The sequence below is a fragment of the Schistocerca nitens genome, chromosome 1 (genome assembly GCF_023898315.1).
Source record: "Schistocerca nitens isolate TAMUIC-IGC-003100 chromosome 1, iqSchNite1.1, whole genome shotgun sequence".
In the NCBI taxonomy this organism is placed as follows: domain Eukaryota; kingdom Metazoa; phylum Arthropoda; class Insecta; order Orthoptera; family Acrididae; genus Schistocerca; species Schistocerca nitens.
In genome coordinates, this window is record NC_064614.1 from 264708025 (window position 1) to 264726248 (window position 18224).

General features: G+C 49.0%; 1 protein-coding gene across 2 annotated transcripts in view; it reads right to left on the reverse strand.

Annotated features, from left to right (window-relative positions):
* LOC126247766 (protein neuralized) overlaps positions 1-18224 on the reverse strand; it is a 90928-nt gene that overhangs the window by 31425 nt on the left and 41279 nt on the right. Inside the window, exon 1 of one of the 2 annotated variants that reach the window (XM_049948510.1) lies at positions 12546-12660. The exons of the other annotated variant lie outside the window; for it this stretch is intronic. Within the exon in view, the coding sequence (XP_049804467.1) occupies positions 12546-12594 (49 nt within the window). The 5' untranslated portion in view covers positions 12595-12660. Of the gene's footprint in view, positions 1-12545; positions 12661-18224 lie in introns of those variants that run through there. 2 annotated transcript variants of the gene reach the window in all.

An 18224-nucleotide genomic window follows, 5' to 3' on the forward strand; every position in this document is an offset into this window, starting at 1 on the left:
TCCCGCTGTCAACAGAATCATCTGATCTTCAGAAGCCTACAAAATTTGGGATAATTATTACAATTTTGCCATACATTTAAGCATAAGAAGTCTGCTACGAAAACCTAAAATCGGTTTAGCAGTTGTCAGTATCTTCTTATACTTTACGTATTTGTACAGCCAAGTTCTGATGATTTATAATATCCCAAATCCTTTTAAGGTGACAGATTAATCTGTCTAATCCGGTAAAGTGAAAAATTGTGCAACTGACGAATTTTGTGACAGTTCGAGAAAACAACTGCTATGAATAAAATTTTAAATTTAGTTATCAATTAACTGCTCCCGCCAAGGAAAATTGCTCCCAGCTGTAGACTACTACTGAAATACGTAATGTTACATACTCTGATTTCTTTTCCCCACTGACTTTCGTTATTCGTACTATCAGATGCGATGGGTCTAATCGACTAATACTAGTTGAAACCAATATTTGGAAGAAAGAGGCCATGGAGAAATTTCAAATCAATAAATTTTACATTCTCGGAAAAAATGTATTAATTTGATTGTTCGTTATGTTACCAGAAGACGTACTTAAGCAATCTTTTAGAAACAGGCAGCATAGTACAGTGAAACATATCCACAGTATCTGAATATATGATGGCAACTTAGAAAATCTAAAGTTTGGTGCATCTTTCCACAACCTGGTGTTTTATCTGCTTTCGCCTGAAATAAAATACGTTATATCGCAGGAAGCTGAAGCTGTTCCCAGGTGATCCCGTCTAGTAGGTAGTACTGTGTTTCCTTCTATCAGGCATCTGTCCAGGCCCCCTGTGCCGACCGCGCCATTTTAAGCGGGGGGAACCCGTCCCGCGTCGTCTTGCCTTCTCTGAAACGGCGAACAGAGACCGCAGACTCGGCCTGGAAGGAAATACAGAAGCTGCCGCCTCCCAAAGCAAGCGCGCTCCGCTGCCTTATTTATATACGTTGCTGAGTCAGAGGAAACCACGATATAAAGTGTGCCGCAGCCGTTTCCACAGCTTTAGAAGGCAGCGCCCTTCTGGTCGCACCGCAAAATCCTGTTTCTGGGCATATTTCAGCGGTGTCGTCACTGCGCAGTTGAGACCACAGCGCGTGTGCGTGTCTGCATGTGCGCGTGACTACAGCAATAAGTCAATCCAGTACCGAATAGTCAAGGAAATATTCATCGCTCCATCTCCGACAGGCGGAGCAATCGGGAAAACGAAAATTGCCGCTATTACGAGAGATTCCAGGAAGGTACTGCGCGCTAGATGATACGTTGTATAATGCTAGTCGCAGCAACCATGTAACCCACTTCTAAGATTAGACGATTACTTCAAGCCGGAGAAAGTTGCGATAGACAGCTACGACCAGTGGGTGGCGGTACGGGTTTGCAAATGCGGCGGGGGTGACGTGAGTTTGTTGAAACAGCGCGGGTCGAAAGGAGGTCAGGCCGCGAAATCCGATTTACGAACCTGCGCCCAAGGATGACTCCATCGCCGGCACTATCGGGGCTGATACCTGGACTACAGAAGTCAGCAAGAGGGGTTACAGACAATCTAACGCAGATGTCTCAGGGAATAGCACCAGAGGCAGCTCCGAAGCGGGTTACATAGCTGAAAGTTCGATTACATTTTGTCTAATTTTTTCCTGCGAAATTTAATTGTTAAGCTTTATAGATCTTATTGATAGAGCGGATTGCAACTATACGTAACACCAATAAGCGAAAATGAAGTAGTTGTAACAAGACTAAACTGCAGTATTAGAGAGTGTACGCAGCGTATCTCTGATTCCTTTGCATCCAGACAGAGGATATTTTACAGATCCTGTCAGATCAGGTAGGTCCAAACAACTATTATTCAAAGTGCTACATCGCTCTGTGAGGGTTTAAGGTTACCTTCGCGACAACGCGCAGTCAGACTATATGACGAGGCTGAAACGTGGCGAGTAGGCCTGTGAGAAGTCCGAATAAAAGACGATCAAGAGAATTTATGAATGACAAGTCAGCACGGGCCTTTCTAACGACTCTAGCTACCGACTACGAAATCTGCTGGTAACGAGCTTGTCACAAAATTACATTAAATACTACCTTTGACGCCATAGCCACATGGAACATCAAATTACTTTCCATTATTTTTTTTTTTTTTGTGGTTTTCGGGCGCACAACTTCAATGGTCATTAGCGCCCTGACTACTCTAAGAATGCACCGCGAGGCACAAGTTGACAACAACAACTAAAAGGGAAAACACAATAAAAGACAGACTGACAGGCATAGGATTAAAAAACATCAAATGTCCTTAGCGAGGTTTGTCAAATTGATAAAACAAAGAACACGAGCAGCTGCTCGTGGGTCATCCGCTAAAATGGCATCTAAAGTAGTAGGCAGGTTAAGATCGAGGCGCAGTGTTTTAAGATTGGGACAGGACAGTAAAATGTGACCAACTGTCAGCAAGTGCCCACATGGGCAGAACGGCGCCGGCGCAGCCGTCAGCAGATGGCGATGGCTGAACCGGCAGTGTCCAATTCTTAACCTTGCTAAAACGACCTCCTCCCGCCGAGAAGGGCGTGAGGAGGACGTCCAAGCCACGGGAAGAGGTTTTAAGGCCCGAAGCTTGTTGTCGGTAAGTGCAGCCCAATCGGCATGCCACAGCGACACAACGCGCCGACAAATGACCCTGCTAAAATCGGACGAAGGGACACAACAAGAAGCCGTCCGAGGCTGGAGGACCGCAGCCTTGGCCGCGGCATCTGCAGCTTCGTTCCCAGGGATACCGACATGGCCAGGAACCCACATAAAGCTAACCGGCGTACCGACGTCCACCAGCTGCTGAAGAGAGCGTTGGATCCGGTGTACGAAAGGGTGAACCGGGTACGGATCACTGAGGCTCTGGATGGCGCTCAGGGAATCTGAGCAGATGACATAAGCAGAATGTCGGTGGCGGCAGATGTACAGAACAGCCTGGTAGAGGGCAAAGAGCTCAGCTGTGAAGACCGAACAATGGCCATGGAGCCGGTATTGGAAACTTTGTGCCCCGACAATAAAGGAACACCCGACCCCGTCATTGGTCTTAGAGCCATCTGTATAAATGAAAGTCATGTTGGTGAACTTCGAACGAAGTTCCAAAAAACGGGAGTGGTAGACCGAACCGGGGGTGACCTCTTTTGGGAGCGAGCTGAGGTCGAGGTGAACGCGGACCTGAGCCTGGAGCCAAGGAGGCGTGCGGCTCTCGCCCACTCGAAAGGTTGCAGGGAGTGAAAAATGAAGGTGTTGAAGGAGGCGACGAAAGCGAACTCCAGGGGGTAGCAAGGCAGAGACATACAACCCGTATTGAAGGTCAAGAGAGTCGTCAAAAAAGGAACGATAAGAAGGATGGTCGGGCATTGACAGTAGCCGACAGGCATACCGACAAAGCAGTATATCGCGCCGGTAGGTGAGTGGCAATTCGCCAGCGTCAGCATGAAGACTCTCTACGGGACTGGTATAAAATGCTCCGATCGCAAGTCGTAAACCCCGATGTTGTATGGAGTTGAGGCGGCGTAAGATGGATGGCCGTGCAGAGGAGTATACGAAGCTCCCATAATCCAGCTTGGAGCGGACGATCGACCGATATAGACGAAGTAGGACGGTTCGATCCGCTCCCCACGACATACCACTGAGAACACGGAGGACATTTAAAGAACGGGTACAACGGGCGGCCAAATATGACATGTGGAGACCAGCTAAGTTTCCTGTCAAAGGTAAGGCCTAAAAATTTGATTGTCTCCACGAGTGGGAGAGCAACGGGACCGAGTCGTAAGGACGGTGGGAGAAACTCTTTGTAGCGCCAGAAGTTAATACAGACCGTCTTCTCGGCAGAAAAACGGAAGCCATTGGCGACACTCCAGGAGTAAAGACGGTCAAGAGAACGCTGAAGACAGCGCTCCAAGACACGTGGACACTGCGCGCTGCAATAGATGGTAAAATCGTCCACGAAAAGGGAGCCTGATACATCAGCTGGGAGGCAATCCATTATTGGATTGATCGCGATGGCGAAGAGAGCGACGCTCAAAACTGAGCCCTGTGGCACCCCATTCTCCTGGCGAAAGGTGTCGGACAGGACAGAACCCACACGTACCCGAAACTGTCGATCCATTAAAAAGGAACGAATAAAAAGAGGGAGGCGACCGCGAAAGCCCCACGTATGCATGGTGCGGAGAATGCCCGCCCTCCAACAGGTGTCGTAAGCCTTCTCCAAATCAAAGAACACAGCCGCGGTCGGGCGCTTCCGCAAGAAGTTATTCATGATGAAGGTCGACAAGGTAACCAGATGGTCGACAGCAGAGCGGCGCCTTCGAAATCCACATTGTACATTGGTAAGTAGGCGTCGAGACTCGAGCAGCCAAACCAATCGAGAGTTAACCATTCGCTCCATCACTTTACAGACACAGCTGGTAAGCGAGATAGGTCGATAACTGGAAGGCAAGTGCTTGTCCTTCCCCGGCTTAGGAATCGGGACAACAATAGACTCGCGCCAGCATGCGGGAACATGTCCCTCAATCCAGATGCGATTGTATGTACGAAGAAGAAAACCTTTACCCGCAGGAGAAAGGTTCTTCAGCATCTGAATATGAATAGAATCAGGCCCTGGAGCGGAGGACCGTGATCGGCCAAGTGCGGTTTCGAGTTCCCGCATGGTGAATGGGGCATTATAACTTTCACAATTCGAGGAGCGGAAGTCACGGGGCCTAGCCTCCTCGGCCTGTTTGCGGGGGAGGAAGGCAGGGTGGTAATGAGCGGAGCTCGAAACCTCGGCGAAAAAGCGGCCGAAGGCATTGGAGACAGCCTCAGGGGCCACAAGGACGTCATTCGCGACCTTCAAGCCAGAAATTGGGGAGTGGACCGTAGTGCCAGATAGCCGGCGCAGGCTACCCCAGACAACAGAAGAAGGAGTAGAACTGTTGAAGGTGCTGGTGAAAGCAGCCCAGCTGGCTTTCTTGCTTTCTTTAATAATACGACGACACTGAGCACGTAATCGTTTATAAGTAATACAATTCGCCACTGTAGGGTGGCGTTGAAAGGTGCGTAAAGCACGTCGACGAGCACGTATAGCGTCCCTACATGCTGCGGTCCACCAGGGGACCGGTACGCGACGTGGAGAAGAGGTAGGGTGAGGGATGGAATATTCAGCAGCAGCGAGAATGACTTCCGTGAGGTGTGCGACCTGACGATCGCAGCTTGTGAAGGTTTGATCCTGAAAGGTCGCCCTGGAAGAGAAGAGCCCCCAGTCTGCCTTGGAGATGGTCCAACGAGAGGAGCACGGAGAGGGAGTATGCTGCAGGAGATGGATAATACACGGGAAGTGGTCGCTCGAATACGTATCAGCAAGGGCATACCACTCAAACCGGCGTGCAAGTTGGGGAGTACATATAGAGAGGTCTAAATGGGAATAGGTATGAGATGTGTCCGAAAGAAAAGTAGGGGCGCCAGTATTGAGGCAGACAAGATTGAGCTGGTTGAAAAGGTCTGCTAACAAGGAGCCCCTCGGGCAGGATGCTGGAGAGCCCCAAAGAGGATGGTGGGCATTGAAGTCTCCAGTTAACAAAAATGGTGCAGGTAGCTGAGCAACAAGTTGCGTCATGTCTGCCCTGGTAACGGCAGATGACGATGGAGCGTAAACGGTACAAAAGGAAAACGTAAAAGTGGGGAGAGTAATGCGGATGGCAACTGCCTGCAGGCCGGTGTGCAACGTGATGGGATCGTAGTAAATATCATCCCGGACCAGCAACATAACCCCTCCATGAGCTGGGATACCTACCACAGGGGGTAGGTCAAAACGCACAGAGGTGTAGTGTGCCAAGGCAATTTGATCGCATGGGCGTAGCTTCGTTTCCTGGAGGGCTACGACGAGCGGACGATGCGAGCGGAGCAGCAACTTCAAGTCCTCTCGGTTGGAGCGAACGCTGCGAATATTCCAGTTAATAAGTGCCATCGGAAGAAAAGGAAGATGAGAGAAGGGGTCACCTCGAAGGCCGCTGAGGGCCTGGCTTCGAGCGAGCACTGCCGCCGCTATCAGTAGGCGGACAGTCATCGTCCATTGGTTCTATAGGTTCATCGGCCATCTTGGGAAGATGGCCGGGAGGGGGAGCTTCCTCCGCCGGTGAACGGCCAGATGTTCGGCTACCAGTGGTGCGGCCAGGCGAAAGGGATGACGGCCTGGGGCGGCAACCGCTGGGTGGCGCAGGAGAAGAAATGCGCCGTGGCGGAGAAGGAGAACTGTGCTTCCTATTAGCCTTCTTGGATGGTCGTTTGGTGGAAGTACCGGACCAAGGCTGGGAGGTCGAGGTACGTAGGAAGTCTGCACGGGACGGTTCCTTCTTGAAGGCCCGTGCATCTGACTTCTGGGTCTTCGTCTTAGCAGAAGCTGATGAAGGGGCTGGTGTCTGTGGGGTGATGGGACGAAGAGGAGACGTCGACCTCGCGATCTTAGCACTGGCCGAACGGACGACCGTGGTGCTGAAGGTCAGATCGCATGTCTGGGTTGCTACCTCCCGGGTAGTCCGAGGAGAGGCGAGGACAGTGCTGTATTTCCCCGCTGGGAGAAGCGTGGGCTTCCTACTAGCCAATAGCTTGCGAGCAGCCGAGGTGGACACTTTCTCTTTGACTCGAATTTCCTGGATACAGCGTTCTTCCTTATAGACAGGACAGTCGCGGGAGGATGCGGCATGGTCACCCTGACAGTTCACACAACGAGGAGACGGAGGTGGACAGTCACCCTCATGGGCATCCCTGCCACAAGTGACACATTTAGCCGCATTGGAACAAGACTGTCGAGTGTGATTGAAACGCTGACACTGGTAGCAGCGCGTAGGTGTCGGGACATAGGGGCGAACAGAAATAACCTCGTAGCCCGCCTTGATGCGCGATGGCAGCTTAACACTATCGAAGGTTAAGAAAAGTGTCCGGGTCGGTACAAGGTCATTGTTGACCTTTTTCATGACCCGATGGACAGCCGTCACGCCCTGCTCAGCGAGGAAAGATTGAATCTCCTCGTCAGTCAAACCGTCGAGGGATCTAGTGTAGACCACACCACGAGACGAATTCAAAGTTCGGTGAGCCTCCACCCGGACAGGGAATGTGTACAGGAGTGTGGCCCGAAGCAGTTTTTGTGCCTGAAAGGCGCTCTCAGTTTCTAGTAATAAGGTACCGTTACGCAACCTGGTACAAGATTTGACAGATCCGGCTATGGCATCTACGCCCTTCTGGATAACGAAAGGGTTGACAGAGGAAAAATCCTTTCCGTCCTCAGATCGAGAAACTACGAGGAACTGTGGGGCAGGCGGTAGTATTTTTGTCACTGTTGGCTGGTCACGTTTCCGTTTGTGGGTCGAAGTCGAAAGCGATGGAGTAGAATCCATTGCGGAGGAATCCCCCATGATTGCCAGCGTCTCCGATGGCGCGCTCCTTCCTTGTGGGGACCCTCTCAGAGGGCACTCCCGCCTTAGGTGAATGTTTACACCTCAGGTCACACCTCCCGAGAAACAGACGCAGGGACCAATCGGCATGGTCAGAAGGTATCAGCTCAGGCAATCACCCCTCCCCGGGCCTGGCCTTTACCGGGGGTACGCGCGTGCCTTACATGTCTACCCAGGGCGGGGACTTACGCGTTACCCCGTCACCGGCTACGCGTGCGAACGCGTGGGTCGGCCTTCAGACACGCACAGGGAGGAAGGAAGAAGAGGAAAAAGAAGAGAGAGGGAGAAAGAGGACAGACTGTCTCAAACGCCGAGGCGGAGACCAGAGAAGGCAAGGAGAAGAAGGCAATGAGAAAGCAAGGAGAAGGAGGCAAGGAGAAGGCAAGGAGAAGAAGGCAATGAGAAGGCAAGGAGAAGAAGGCAATGAGAAGGCAAGGAGAAGTCAAGGAGAAGTCAAGGGAAAAAGTAAGGAAGACAGTGAAGTGGAGAAGAGCAAAGAAAGGAACCAACAAAAGGAAGGAAGAAACGAGAAGGAAAAACCAAAAAGACCACGATTATAGGTCGTGAAACCGTCCGTCTCCGGACGCAGGCGCTAACTACCCCCGTGAGGGGGATGGATTCCTTTTAGTCGCCTCTTACGACAGGCAGGAATACCTCGGGCCTATTCTAATCCCCGGACCCGCAGGGGGGACTTTCCATTAGGAAAGTGGAATGCGCTCAATTATTGTGGTATGACGTTCAAAACGGTAGAGAGCAGTAGTCATTTCTCGTTCCCGCTCTAGCTTTATTACAGCAGATCCAGACTTCGGCTAGCCATTATCAATGCAGTATTTCGGAGTTGTTATAAATGCCTAGTACGTCTAGACTTGTTCGGTCTCCGGTCACAGTTCATTGAAGACTACATGCCAGAAATACAACACAAATGCAACTATGAGAAGCTATTTTCGTACTATTCAGGCAAAACCGGCCTGAAAAATCAATAGTTATTCAAAATCTATGCAGAACACAGTTAATCAACTTTTGAATTTAATACCCTCGGACATTACAGGGGTTTCTTTCAGCTGGTTGCTACAATTCGTCCCGAGCATTGAGCTGCAGGCGATTTTCGTTGACAACGCAGTCCTCTTACTAACTAGAGGACCATACGAAGTTTCACACCTCACCAATTTGGCTCATGACGGGGTGTGTGACAACTACGACTTCAACGTATGTAGAGAGGTAGACGCTACTCTCAATAGCTTTCGAGAAAATCAAATTTGAACATTTTAGGCGTGCTTATATACTTTGCAAGGTCGCCAAGACGCGACGTGTCCGCAGCCGAGAGAGTAAGCGCTTTGTTTCTTATGCATAACGTCTCTGGATCGAATTTTAGCTGTTTTGTTTTCATTCCCTGTAATTCTAACAGATTTGTGGAGCGCGTCGAAACTGTGTCGTGAGCGAGAACCGATTATGAAGGTACACCAAGTGATTTGCAATAGAGGCATGAAAGGAACCATTTACATGCAAAAAGTAGGCTTTCATTACATATATTTCATAGTCATGATTTGTGTTTCTACGATCAGTATCATCCTAAGTCGTCCAGTGCTCTATAGGTTACACACCATAGTTCTCAAAACTGTAGAAACAATAACAGTTAAAACGATTGTACGGATTTGATTGAAGGTCCTCTTGTATGTGTTTCGAGCCTCTTTACCAAAAAATATCTCCTTTTTCAGGTTAAAGATTCTCATAATCTATCGTTAGTGAGAATAGAGAAAAACCTCTAGTACTCACAGCGGGATTCGATTCGGACACCTCATGCTTATAAAGGTAAGAGCCAATTCTGTCGGCTGTGGACCGCTTGAATGCTAGCGACCATAATACAGTAAGTACGCCCAAAATTTTCAAACTATTTTCCCGAAAACTGTTGGGAGTTGCATCTTCCTGTTCAGGTAAGTTCTAGGCATGTACTGCACGTCCTGTCAATGTGAAGCAGATCGAGCCGGAGGGGGGGATTCGTACGGTCCTCTTAAGACCAAAGTGAGGAATGGTCAGAGCTCTGTCTATAGAAAATAAAGTCTTCAGATTTCGGCTGTCTATTGTAACGAGGAAGCCGCGGCGGTTCCGGTCCTTTTCCGTTCAGAAACCTCGGCGCTCCAGCGAGGTCGAGTTAATGGGAGCAACCGCTAGCCTTAAGGCCGGCCGACCTTCGCATTTCGCCTTCAGTTTTTTCTGACGTTTACCGACTTTTAGATAATACGTGTCCACCAGCCTCGCAAGCGCAGCCAATGAACTGTCCAACAACTACCCTACGTCATTTTCAGATCGCGAAAGACGCTCCAGTAGTAAGCACTTACCATTCCGCAGTACATGGTGTTCCATGACGAGCCTACATAGTGACTTTTCATTACGAGTAGTGTAGGAAGTGTTTCCCATTAGCAGTAACTGCTACGTCAGGCTAGGTCCCATTGCCGATGTGTCATTTCTTTTACGCATCATTCGCAAGTGGAAAATCATGTGTTCATCCGAAGTCATAACTGATAATTCCTATCCATCTTTATCATAACTATGGCAGTAAGATACCATTCTCACACCTAACACAGGCATGATGGCGCCTGACTACAAGTCTTCCTCAATGGTCGACTGCGTTTCAGCATTATGGTCCTTATGTCAAGAAACAAATCGATCGAGTATTCCACAAGCTTAATGACAACATTACTTACGTAGCTATTGCTTCTCTGTAACGAATATTTGTTAAAGTAAATTTGACAAATGCAAGAGATATTAAAGAAATTGATCAAAATTAGTGATGGTACAGGAGCTTAGCTGCGCGATATTCAGATGTTTGTAGAAAGCATGAAGAGCCACAGCTTCTCTCTGCCTACCTTGGTGTCTGCCCATGTCCGTTGTGAAAACGTGTACCTCTAGTGACTGCCGCGTAAACACTGTCTTGAGGACAGGGGAGAGGCCTGAAGGGAAAGTGCGTAGCGAGCGCCAAGTTTCACGTCGACGCAATCTGGAGGTGTCCACTGCAGACGACGGCGAGGCGCCAAGCGCAAGCTTTGTACAGCCCTGGCGCGCAGCGTCCCTCAGGAAGCGGTAAACAGGAAGCAAAATATGTACGCCTCACCGCTGCAGTCGCGGCGATGGAACTACTTGTTTACAGGCAACTGTCATCCCGCTGGCGCGGGCACGGGAAATTCGTCTTTACATTCTATCCGTGCGCACCACAAATTTACAACTACTTGACTCAACTTTTAGGCGAATTGTGTGATCAACACAATTACCATTTCAAATGATACTATATGGTTCCAGACATATTTTAAGTATCGGACATTTATATGTATATATGCTAGCTGAAGTGACGAATGAAAATTTGTACCAAGGCCCGACTTCGAACCCCGGTTTTGGTACAAAATTTCATTTGTCGCTTTACTCTACACATATAAAATTAAGATCTGTTGGTGCCACTAAAGGAATACCTAAGTTTGTAGCGGATAGCGAGTGAGGCCATTAGATATGGAACGCCAGCAACATTAGGTCTCAGTTGCACATTTTTAACTACATGACATGTTTCGATCACTGTAGATCTTAAGATTTAAATAGTTGCGTCAGCAACACCAACGTCTCTGTCCAGAACCCCATATCGGAGTACCCCGACATGAGATTCTGGAAAGACGAGATCGGTTGCTAACGCAACTGCTTAGATCTTAAGACAATCCACAGCGATCGAAAAATGTCACGTGATTGAAAGTGTGCAACTGAGACTGAAGAATGAATGAGAATTGTTTTAAGTACAAAACAACTTTTTGATTCTCTCGAATATGTTGATTATAGTGAAAATTAGAAGAATATAGTGAACGTGATAAGTTGGAATCCTGGAAAAATTACAGGTTCCTTACCATCGAAATAAGAAAATATCCAGTTAGCATGGGCTCTTCCGACGGCCTTGGTGCAGTGGTAACACAGGTTCCCTGTCGCGCTTTGTTAGCATTTGGATGGGTGGCCGTGTGCTTCTGCCGAACGCTGTTGGCAAGCGGGGTGCACTCAGTCCTTGTGAGGACAACCGAGTTGCCACTTTACTGAGAAGTACCGGCTTCGGTGACGGAAACTGGACAATGGCCGGGAGAGCAGTGTGCTCACCACATCCCCCCCTCGATATCTGCTTAGGATGACGCGATGGTCGGTCGGTACCGTTTGGCCTTCCGAGGCCTGTTCGGACGGAGGAGGAAACGGGCTCTTAAGTGCACACTTTAATAGTTATGAGCACTTCATCTTCAGTACTGTGAAACATCTCTTCCAGTTACGCCGAGCGGTTCTAGGCGCTACAGTCTGGAGCCGCGCGACCGCTACGGTCGCAGGTTCGAATCCTGCCTCGGGCATGGATGTTTGTGATGTCCTTAAGTTAGGTTTAAGTAGTTCTAAGTTCTAGGGGACTGATGACCTCAGAAGTTGAGTCCCATAGTGCTCAGAGCCTTTTGAACCATCTTCCAGTTACGTGCTCTTAGCTCTGCTGATACGCATTTTAGAGCAAATGTTTACTGGATATTTTTTCTTGTTTTGATCTATACTACCTCTTCCCGAAATATGGAACGCAAAGATCTTGCAGTAGAAGAGATGTTTTCCACCGTATCTAAGATAAACTCTTGCTCCCATTGACGACGTGGGTCCTGGGCCCAACAAAATTTGATGAACGTCAGCTATGGGCTACTTTGATTTTTGTTAGTATGTTAAGTTAGGTGGTAAAGCTGTGTTCCTTATGCCCGTGCCACAAAAAATTTTCGTTCCCTTGAAGTAGCTCCGGTATTGCACCTGAAGCCGTCAGCCGCACGTATTTACCTTCCTGTTTAACACTACCCGAGGTCTTGTTTACTATTCCCCGAGGAACGCGCCCTCTCACCAATGCCAGAGTGTCTAACGTCTGGACCCGCGACAGTTCTCAAAAGACATATCAAGCTTTGGTGTTACGGAGGGCTGCTATGCATGCACCGAGAATCGAACCGAGCATACATGTGGAACCCTGATCTGGTAAAGCGACTTCAGCTTACACGCGTTCGCTCAGAATTTAGTCGTACAGGAGGCTGTGGCGTGCGCTGGTTATGCCGACTGCGGCGACTGACCTGGAATGGCGCGCGGCCGCTCCTGGTAGGTGCAGAAAGCGACGACCATGTCCCGGGGCCAGCAGCCTGCGACTGCGGCGCGGCGGCGGAGCGCGGGCCGGCCAAGGTACCGCGGAGGAGCTGACTCAACCGGCGGCCAATCCCGAGGCGCGACCGCGGCCCCCAAACCAGAAACCTATACGTCACGCGCGCCGCATGACGTCAGCTCCCGACGCGTAGCGCCGCGGCGTGGCGTGGCGCGGCGCACTGCCTCGTCCCGTTCCTCGTTTTGTTTCTGCGCTGCACTCCCGCGAGCCATTGCACGGCCTTGACTGGCGCCTCGCGTTCTCATTAGAGACTCGTCTGCGTAATACGCACCCTCCTGCCTGTGGCCGACTGGGCCGGAAACGGCCGAGATAAGCAAGCGGTACCGCCCGGAGCAGACTCCTAGGGAGAACGAGCTCCGAGTTAGGAAATAAAGGATCTGGGAGAGCGAGCGTGCCCGACTTCGGGGACTTAATGAGATAAATTCTGCCAACTTAAAGAATTTTAAACGGCGGCCGCCGGCTGCAACTACCTCGTTTCCGAGGTGTATCCTGTGACCCAACGCTCTCCCTAGCAATGCCACTTCTAATGCTGCTCGACCACCACGGCGCAAAGATACGGAGGTTTCCAGAATGGTTCGCGGGAGAGCGTCTGTAAAGTTTGGAAGGTAGGAGACGAGATACTGGCAGAAGTAGAGCTTTGAGGACGGGACGTGAGTCATGCTTTGGTAGCTCAGTTGGTAGAGCACTTGCCTGCTAAATGCAAAGGTCCCGGCTTCGAGTCTCGGTCCGGCACACAGTTTTAATCTGCCAGGAAGTTTCATACGGAGGTTTGTCACCCACTCACGATACTGCAGAAGTTACGCCATATAGTCACTTGGCCAGTTGAGCCTCAACTATACTTGTTTACTCCTGCTCTGAAGTGTCAGTCAAAATTTTACGACCTTTATGAATACTGCTAGATACCTTTCGAAATATGGGCCCCGAATGGCTTAATACGGTAGTTAAAACGCTTGCGGTGTTTATGAGGAGCTTTGTTCAAATTCCTGACAGGGATTTATATTCACATTTTCGCAATGGGGGTGCGGAGGCGTTAAATTTCGTATTTTCTCAACCCGTGTTAGCCATATGCAGGGACAAGTCGAGTGAAAAATTCTAAGGTAATCGACGGTTCAGTTACAACGTCGAAAAAGTTACGTATTTTTTGTTTGCTCGCTTCTATACCTCCTGGTACATAATGAAATCCTGCGCCACAGAACCATAGTATGTGGCTAGAGGAGTAATAAAAATTTTACACCAAAGTGACTGAGTATCGTGCAGTTTCCAGCAGATTTTGGATCCTCTAGCCACATGCTAGAGTACTTAGCTGCAAATATTACAATGTGTACGAGGGCCCCAAACGTGGTTATAATTTAAGTACAGTTACAGATGTCCACTGTGGGCTGGAATTGTCGTAGGGAAGCGGAAGTTTATAGCTATACTAATGCGTAACCCATTTACGCTGGAAAAAATACTAGTTACAATTTTGTCCAGAAGGTGTAAATTTGGCGCTGTACAGCATCTCGCCTACATCTCTGACGCTTACTTATACTGAACAAATTGTGTAAAGCTGCTGTTAATAATGAAATCAACATTATGCCTCTCTCACTTGTTTGACCTTTCCTTTCAACGTCCCGTTTTTAATCCATTTCATGTGGAAACTTTTCATACGTCTTTCTTGCATTCACAGCGCCAGAGTTGCACCTGGTGGCCAAAATTGGAACTAATTTTTTCAGCGTAACTCTGTTCCGCATTAACACATTAGAGTATCTTGCAAGTTTCGCTTCTACCCAGTAATTAGGAACCACAGCGGACCTCTGAGTAGCCACTTTTCAGCCACCCGTACTTGTGAACAATTACGTGACTTTCTTAGGTTTTAATTAAATTATTACTACTCTCATCACAAACAGTCATGCTCCTCTGCTTAACCAAGAAATTTTATCGTTCTTTTCCTTTTAAATTTATTCCAGACAGCAACAGTATTTTTTGTTCATCATATACCACATCTGAAGGCGTGATTTAATTTGTTTACCGCTAAGCTAGTAGGCTTAGGGTTGTTTGCGCGGCGGCGATATTTTAAAAAGGTTTAACTGGTTGAATTGCTCTCCCACTTCGGAGCTCAATGCTTGCTCAGTCCTGTATATTCCGATGATGCGGCAGATAGGTCCAGGAGAGTATTTTTTTCGTACATCCAGTGAACGTCAGTTTCCTTGCATCGACAAGTCGCTACAATGGAACTTCTTCCAAACCAATCGTGACAGAAACGCGATCTCTAAGGAGGCTGCAATGCTTTTCATCTTGATTGTTTGCTGCGCCTGCAGTGACCCCTAGAGACAGCGCCCCCAGGTGGCAGGCAGGGGTAGTCTCCCCCGTAGAAGAGCAGCTGGAGGGGAACGAAATAGCTCCCACGGTGCGCAGCCAAGTGACGGAGGGTGGAAGTGTACGGCAGACAGGGGGATACACCAGGACAATGGCAAATTGTGCGACTGGATGCAGCAACGGCACTATATCGCAGTACACAAAACAAAGAGAAATACTTTTAGACCATAAAGAACGCAATTTGCTGACAGACAAATTCTAAAAAGGCAAGCGGCAAGTAACATCTGTAATTCAAGGGTTGAATAAGAAACAACATTAGTCCACGTAACATTTAGCTCCAGACTTAAATAACTGAATCCCCTTTATGGATACTGCAGCAGATATAGATTTCAACGACACACTATATCAACAGAATGTCCACGAAGACATGAGAAACTACGCATTGGTGTAGTTTATAAGCTTATGCTTTCCCAGCCAGAGTCCAAACTCTCTGACATTCAAAACAGGGCACACCACCATTGTTTAATCCCCGGTCCATTCTTTCAACACATGATTGTTGTTTCAGCAATTCTGGAGATCAGACATGGTAAGTCTAATGAGCATCAAATATCACTTCTGAAAAGATGCCAACTATTTAACGAGTTAAACGTGTTACCGCTCATTTGCTTTTTGTCTCTACGATGTCTCCTTGTCGCTACCGCAGCAGCAGAAACCACGCTACGACTGTGTGTACGTTGACAGTCCCGGACGATGGAAAAATTCTGTGGCAGTTGCAGAAGAATGGGAGAGACAACGTGTTTCACGCACCGCCGCTTCGTATGTCTCGAGCTCAGATTGACCTCTGCGTTCCGCTGTTACCGGCTGACATCGACCGAGAGCTTGCCCGCTACGCAAGTATCTCATGATCTCACCCTCAACAGACGGTATCTTAAGCCTGATCTTCCAGCAGTAGTTTCTTTTGATTAACGTCCACAGCACATGGCCGAAGGTTTGAATCTGACCCTCTTAATGAAGATCAGGTACTCCTCTGGCACAGAAGACGCCTCCGAGGGAATGTCAGAGGCTATCTCGCAATTGCTATTAGGATGTGACCCGACTCCCGCCTCCATCCACGAAACAGTTACCTGACAACTGATAAACACACTACTGGCCATTAAAATTGCTACACCACGAAGATGAAATGCTACAGACACGAAGTTTAACAGACAGGAAGAAGATGCTGTATATGCAAATGATAAGCCTTTCAGAGCATTCACACAAGGTTGGCGCCGGTGGCGACACCTACAACGTGCCGACATGAGGAATGTTTCCAACCGATTTCTCATACACAAACAGCAGTTGACCGGCGTTGCTTGGTGAAACGTTGTTGTGATGCCTCGTGTAAGGAGGAGAAATGCGTACCATCACGTTTCCGACTTTGATAAAGGACGGATTGTAGCCTATCGCTATTGCGGTTTATCGTATCGCGACATTGCTGCTCGCGTTGGTCGAGATCCAATGACTGTTAGCAGAATATGGAATCGGTGGGTTCGGGAGGGTAATACGGAACGCCGCGCTGGATCCAACGGTCTCTTATCACTAGCAGTCGAGATGACAGGCATATCCGCATGGCTGTAACGGATCGTGCAGCCACGTCTCTGAGTCAACAGATGGGGACGTTTGCAAGACAACCATTTGCACGTACAGTTCGACAACTGTTGCAGCAACATGGACTATCAGCTCCGAGACCATGGCTGCGGTTACCCTTGACGCTGCATCATAGAAAGGAGCGCCTGCGATGGCGTACTCAACGACGAACCTGTGTGCACGAATGGCAAAACGTCATCTTTTCGGATGAATCCAGGTTCTGTTTACACCATCATGATCGCATCCGTGTTTGGCGACATTGCGGTGAACGCACATTGGAAGTGTGTATTCATCATCGCCAGGCATGATGGTATGGGGTGCCATTGGTTACATGTCTGTCACCCTTTGTTCACATTGACGGCACTTTGAACAGTGGACGTTACATTTCAAATGTGTTACGACCCGCGGCTCTACCCTTCATTCGATCCCTGTGAAACCCTACATTTAAGCAGGATAATGCACGACTGCATGTTGCAGGTCCTGTACGGGCCTTTCTGGATACAGAAAATGTTCGAATGCTGCCCTGGCCAGCACATTCTCCATATCTCTCACCAATTGAAAATGTCTGGTTAATGGTGGCTGAGCAACTGGCTCGTCACAATACGCCAGTCACTACTCTTGATGAACTGTGGTATCGTTTTGAAGCTGCATGGGCATCTGTACCCATACACACCATCCAAGCTCTGTTCGACTCAATGCCCAGGCGTATCAAGGTCGTTATTACTGCCAGAGGTGGTTCTGGGTACTGATTTCTCAGGATCTATGCACCCAAACTGGTTGAAAATGTAATCACATGTCAGTTGTAGTATAATATATTTGTCCAATGAATACTCGTTTATCATCTGCATTTCTTCTTGGTGTAGCTATTTTAATGGTCAGTAGTGTATAAAATTTTTGGTGATCGATATGGGGAGACTGAAGCGATGAATGGAAAGTTGTACACAGGTCGGGATTCGAAATCAGGTCTCCTGCTCACTAGGCAGGTGTGAATCACTACAGCACAGCTTTGCACAACTGCATGGACTGCCCTAACAGGAGGCGCGCTGGGTAGTCCATGCAGATGTGTGAACTAACCGTGCCAGGGTGTCATAGTGGTTCGCGCATCTGCCAGCGAGCAAGAGGCATGGGTTCGAATCCCGGCCTTGCTGAAAATTTTTCATTTCCGTTTATATGTATATAATTTCTATGCAGTAGGTACAGTTCAGCACGCCGTATCCGACTTCCATCTGAGGTTTTTTTGGCCACGAACCCGCCCTGGGAACAGTAGTAGCGACAGCAGGAACGACCCTGTGTGCGAGCTACGTGATCATCTGGTGACGCGCGCGTCTGACGGCCTTCCAAAGACGGGAGGGAGACGCTTCGAGGTGTAGACGGCCCGTGTACCGAGAAGCGCTTTGCGATTCAAATAGGCGCTGCAGCAGCAGTGCGGGTAGTGGTAGAGGCAGAGGCAGAGGCGCGCTACCCGTGGGAAATGACAGCGGTCCGCCGGCAGGCACGCAGACGCAGTCGCGTCTCTGAGCCTCTGCGTCGCCATCCTGGCCTGCCCAGCGGCCAACCGTGAAATATGACGCGCGCGAGACAGGCATCCCCGATCGCGGCCAGCAGGCGCAGGCCGTCGCTGCGGATGAATTTCCTCCAGATTCCGTCTGAGCAGTACGGTGCCGAAATTTAG